General features: G+C 44.0%; 1 protein-coding gene across 3 annotated transcripts in view; it reads left to right on the top strand.

The window, feature by feature from the left end:
* BUD31 (BUD31 homolog (S. cerevisiae)) overlaps positions 1–5,354 on the top strand; it is an 11,535-nt gene that overhangs the window by 1,971 nt on the left and 4,210 nt on the right. For all 3 annotated transcript variants that reach the window (XM_011985791.1, XM_011985790.1, XM_011985792.1), the window contains 2 exons: positions 665–787; positions 4,662–4,784. In XM_011985791.1, the coding sequence (XP_011841181.1) occupies positions 694–787; positions 4,662–4,784 (217 nt within the window). In that variant the 5' untranslated portion in view covers positions 665–693. The remainder of the gene's footprint in view (positions 1–664; positions 788–4,661; positions 4,785–5,354) is intronic.

The following is a 5,354-nucleotide window of genomic DNA, read 5'->3' as shown; positions in this document are numbered from 1 at the left end:
TTTTGTAGAGACAGTGTTTCACCTCATTGCTCAGGCTGATCTCAAATTCCTGGGCTCAAGCGAACCTCCCACTTCAGCCTCCCAAAGTGCTGGCCAAGACCAGAATTACAGGCATGAGCCACCGCGCCTGGCCTTCCATCTTTGCCTTTTTAAATACTCACCCCCATGGCTCCCTGAGTCACAGCCCTCCTTATACTCTATTGTAATTGCTTTTTCTCTTGTCTGTCTTTTTGCTAAAATGTCACCTTTTAAGGGGCAGAGGCTGTGCCTTAACTATTTGTTCTGTGTTCCCAACATCCAGTATAGGGTTAAGCTTGTAGCTGAAGTTAGCTAATGACAACAGCAAATGTTTCTTAGGCATACATTATCCACCAGGCATGATAGATACAATTATAATGAAGTCTTTGCAATGACCACATAAGGTAGCTTCCATTATCCCCATTTTACAGATGAGGAAACAGAGACTTAGGAAGGTTAAGTACCTTTCTGAAGATCACAGCGGGTAAGTAGCAGAGCCAGGATTTGAACACAGTCTGGGTGCTGAGCCCTGTCCCATAGCTGTGACCTTGTGCAGACTCAAGGAAGTCAGCCTGTGCTAAAATAATGACTGACAAAGGCCTTTGGCGATTTGAGACTCAGAAACCAATTCATTTTTTCCCCCTAGATCTTTGCAAATTATCCGGTGGAAGGAAAATGCCTAAAGTCAAAAGAAGCCGGAAAGCACCCCCAGATGGCTGGGAGTTGATTGAGCCAACGCTGGATGAATTAGATCAAAAGATGAGAGAAGGTGAGTAGGGGAGTTCCTCTCTGGGTGGGCTGGGTCCAAGGGTCAAAGGCTTAGATGCCCCCAGGGGACACGCATAAATGCAAATATAAAAAGAGGGTGGTCTACTAACACTGAGCTGTTGTGTTTGCTTATGAACTCATGGAAAGTGCCCAAAAATAAGATAACGTTAATGAAAAGGTCCTCAAAAAGCCTTTTTTTTTTTTTTTCCAATTTGAATATAAAAGGTTATGAAATATAGATCAAATAGTCTACCTATAGTTATTTACTATTTTGGTTAGATGTATATTTAAAATCATACAAAATATATTTACTTGGAAGTGCTATTCCTTTTCAGTCTCATTGATTAGTCTTTGCAGCATCTGTTTTCTGTCAGTTCCGTGTAAATGGCATGTGAACCAGATTTGTGAACCCATGTCTTATGCTGTCTTTGGAAATTGGCAATTTTATCTGAAGCCACAAGCATCTGTTTGCCTTAAATGATCACAGTGTGACTACTTAACCAATTTACTTTTTTTTTTGAGATGGAGTCTTGCTCTGTCTTCCAGGCTGCAGTGCAGTGGCGTGATCTCGGCTCACTGCAATCTCTGCCTCCCGTGTTCAAGCAATTCTCCTGCCTCAGCCTCTCGAGTAGTTTGGATTACAGGCACGCGCCACCACGCCCGGCTAATTTTTGTTTTTTTAGTAGAGATGGGGTTTCTCCATGTTGGCCAGGCTGGTCTCCAACTCCTGGCCTCAAGTGATCCACCCACCTTGGCCTCCCAAAGTGATGGGATTACAGGTATGAGCCACTACACCTGGCTGAAGTTACTTTTTAAAGTAACTTTTGAAATGCTTGCTTGTAACTAACCTAATCATGGTTATTATGAGGTCGTTTGTCCAGCAGTAATTACTAAATTAAAGCAGTGTTAAATTACTTTGCCCCTTCTTAAAAAAACTGTTGTTACCAGATACCTTCTATTAAATACTCAGAACTTGCTTTGCGATTTAGATTTGGATGGGCCTGTTGCAGTAATCATGGTCATTCTGGGCTGAGAGATTTCTTCCCCAAACAGCTCTTTATCAAAATAAAGGAAATGGGAGCGTGCAGGAATAGAAAAGATTTTGCAAGTCTTTGAAAGTAAATTAACTTCATTTTCTAAAGGGTGACTTTTGAGGGGAGGAGGAACCTTACTTTGTGTTTAGATATTCTTTACCTCCAGAAAAAAGTATTCTTTGTTCTGTTTTTCTTCTTTTTGTTTTTGTTTTGAGATGGTCTCACCTTGTTGCCCAGGCTGGAGTGCAGTGGTTCAGTCACAGCTCACTGAAGCCTCCACCTCCCAGGTTCAGGTGATCCACCCACCTCAGCCTTCCAAGCAGCTGGGACTACAGGCATCCACTGCTGCGCTTGGCTAATTTTTCTTTTTTTTGAGACGGAGTCTCGCTCTGTCACCCAGGCTGGAGTGCAGTGGCACGATCTCAGCTCATTGCAAGCTCCGCCTCCCAGGTTCATGCCTTTCTCCTGCCTCACCCTCCTGAGTAGCTGGGACTACAGGCGCCCGCCACCATGCCTGGCTAATTTTTTGTATTTTTAGTTTTTTAGTAGAGACGGGGTTTCACTGTCTAAGCCAGGATGGTCTCTATCTCCTGACCTCGTGATCCACCCACCTCGGCCTCCCAAAGTGCTGGGATTACAGGAGTGAGCCACTGCCCCCGGCCTGCGCTTGGCTAATTTTTCATGGAGATGGGGGTGTGTTAGTCTGTTTTCATGCTACTGATAGACATACCTGAGACTAAGCAATTTACAAAAGAACGAGATTTAATGGACTTTCCGTTCCACGCGACTGGAGAGGCCTCACAATCATGGCAGAGGCCAAGGAGGAGCAAGTCACGTCTTACATGTGCACCTGCTGAATCTTTACTTCCTGCTTTTCTGCTTGGATCACAGCATTCTGTTTGTTGAGCTGAATTGTAATACCTAGGTAATTGAATGGCTTAAAAGCTGGAGACAGGGAGGCATAGTCTTCTTGACCACTCCTCGCCCGTCTGTTCTTCCCTAAAAACTGAGGAGGTCATAGACAAAGATGAACTTCTGATTGCTAAGAGAGAACTGCCTTGTGGCGAGTATGAGTGCCACCTGATCCTGCATGTGTTGAAGGGTCAGCTTCTCCTGCGGCCACTTCGCTGAGAACCTGTAGACTGGTCTAGTTTATTTGGCTTTTCCTCAGCCCTAAAGGACTTTGGCTGGGAGATGAAATTAGAGGTGCCTTCAGGATGATTAGGATGCCCATCTGTGGGCCTAGAATTATCTTGAGAAATTACTATGCTGTAGAACTAGATCTGAAAGCATAGGGACCAAGGTTGGTTTTTTGGCTTTTTTTTTTTTTTTTTTTTTTTTTGAGACAGGGTCATCTGTTATCCAGGCTGGAGTGCAGTGGCATAATCTCAGCTCACTGCAACCTCTGCTTCCTGGGTTCAAGCACTTCTCGTGCCTCAGCCTCCTGAGTAACTGGGATTATAGGCATGTGCCACCATGCCCAGATAATTTTTGTATTTTTAGTAGAGACAGTGTTTCGCCATGTTGGCCAGGCTGTTCTCGAACTCCTGACCTCAAGTGATCCATCCACCTTGGCCTCCCAAAGTGCTGGGATTACAGGCGTGAGCCACCGTGCCCAGCCGGGACTAACCTTTTAACAGAAGTTACCATTGAATGATCTTTTTAAAAATCTATGTTTTCTAATTCTGTAATTAAAAAGACTCTTTTTCTTGTCACACAGGTAATGTGCCAACATTGTGACAAAGTTTGAGAGTGGCATGTCTCACACATGGATGTGAACACCCAATCATCACACTCATGAATTACAAAAGGATCCAAAAATAGACATTTTTAATTTAAAACAAGTATGTTTAAATTACTTAGCTTACTTTTTATTTATTTATTTATTTTTTTTGAGATGAAATCTCACACTGTTGTCTAGGCTGGAGTGCAGTGGTGTGATCTCTGCTCGTTGCAACCTCCACCTCCCGAGTTCAGGCAATTCTCCTGCCTCAGCCTCCTGAGAAACTGGGATTACAAGCGTGCACTACCACGCCTGGCTAATTTTTAAATTTTTAGTAGTGATGGGGTTTCACCATGTTGGTCAGGCTGATCTCGATCTCCTGACCTCATGATCTGCTGACCTTGGCCTCCCAAAATGCCCAATGGCTTATTTTTATTAAATAACAGCTTTATTGAGATACTAATCATATACTATGAAAGTCATCCTGTTAAATTATCCAATTAAGGGGTTTTTAGTATATTCACAAAGTTGTGCGACCATTGCCACAGTCAATTTTATGTTTCAAGGTTCATCTGTGTTGTAGAATACATCAGTACCTAACTTCATTCCCTGTTTTGTTTTTTTTTTTTTTGATACCGCATCCTCCCCCTCAGGGTTCAAACGATTCTCCCACCTCAGCCTCCCAAGTAGATGGGATTACAGGCACGCACCATCATACCCTGCTAATTCTTTTGTATTTTTAGTAGAGATGGGGTTTCACCATGTTGACCAGGCTGGTCTCAGACTCCTGACCTCAAGTGATCTGCCCATCTCAGCCTCCCAAAGTGCTGGGATTACAGGTGTGAGCCACCAAGTCCGGCCAGCCCTGTTTAACTTCTTGAGGAGCCACCTAACTCTTTTCTGCAGTGGTTCCACCATTTTACATTCCAACCAGGAAGGTAGGAGACTTCCAATTTCTCCACTTCCTTGCCAACACTTGTTATTGTGCCATAGTTTTGATTATAGCTATCCTAGTGGGTATAAAGTGGTATTTATTCATTATCACTAGTTATTTACAAAAAGAAAATCCTGCGCAGACCGACCCTGTTCCCCCAAACACACACTTTGTTTCTCCCCAGCTGAAACAGAACCGCATGAGGGAAAAAGGAAAGTGGAATCTCTGTGGCCCATCTTCAGGATCCACCACCAGAAAACCCGCTACATCTTTGACCTCTTTTACAAGCGGAAAGCCATCAGCAGAGGTAATTAGTCTCTCTTGGCCTTTCAAACTCGAGTCACTTTTGGAGTTACTGAGCTAACTACAATCCTTATTCTCACAACTTCTGCAAGTCATGGTTTTTCTTATCACTGAAAATAAAGGGGAGCCAATGTTGGCTGAGTTTTGTGTGTGTGTGTGGTTTTTTTTTGAGATGGTGTCTCACTCTGTCACCCAGGCCTAGAGTACAGTGGCACGATCTTGGCTTACTGCAAGCTCTGCCTCCTGGGTACAAGCGATTCTCCTGTCTCAGCTCCCAAGTAACTGGGATTACAGGCACCCGCCACCACACCTGGCCAACTTTTGTATTTTTAGTGAAGATGGGGTTTACCATATTGGTCAGCCTGGTCTCGAACCCCTGACCTCAGGTGATCTACCCAACTTGGCCTCCCAAAGTGCTGGAATTACAGGCATGAGCCACCACTGTTGGCTTTTTTTTTTTTTTTTTTAAATGAAACAGGGTCTTGCTCTGTTCCCCAGGCTGGAGTGTAGTCGTACAATTATGGCTCACTGCAGCCTCAACCTTCTGGGCTCAAGGGATCCTCTCACCTCAACC

The sequence above is a fragment of the Mandrillus leucophaeus genome, unplaced genomic scaffold (genome assembly GCF_000951045.1).
Source record: "Mandrillus leucophaeus isolate KB7577 unplaced genomic scaffold, Mleu.le_1.0 Scaffold29, whole genome shotgun sequence".
Lineage (NCBI taxonomy): Eukaryota > Metazoa > Chordata > Mammalia > Primates > Cercopithecidae > Mandrillus > Mandrillus leucophaeus.
This window is presented reverse-complemented; position numbering and strand designations above follow the sequence as displayed.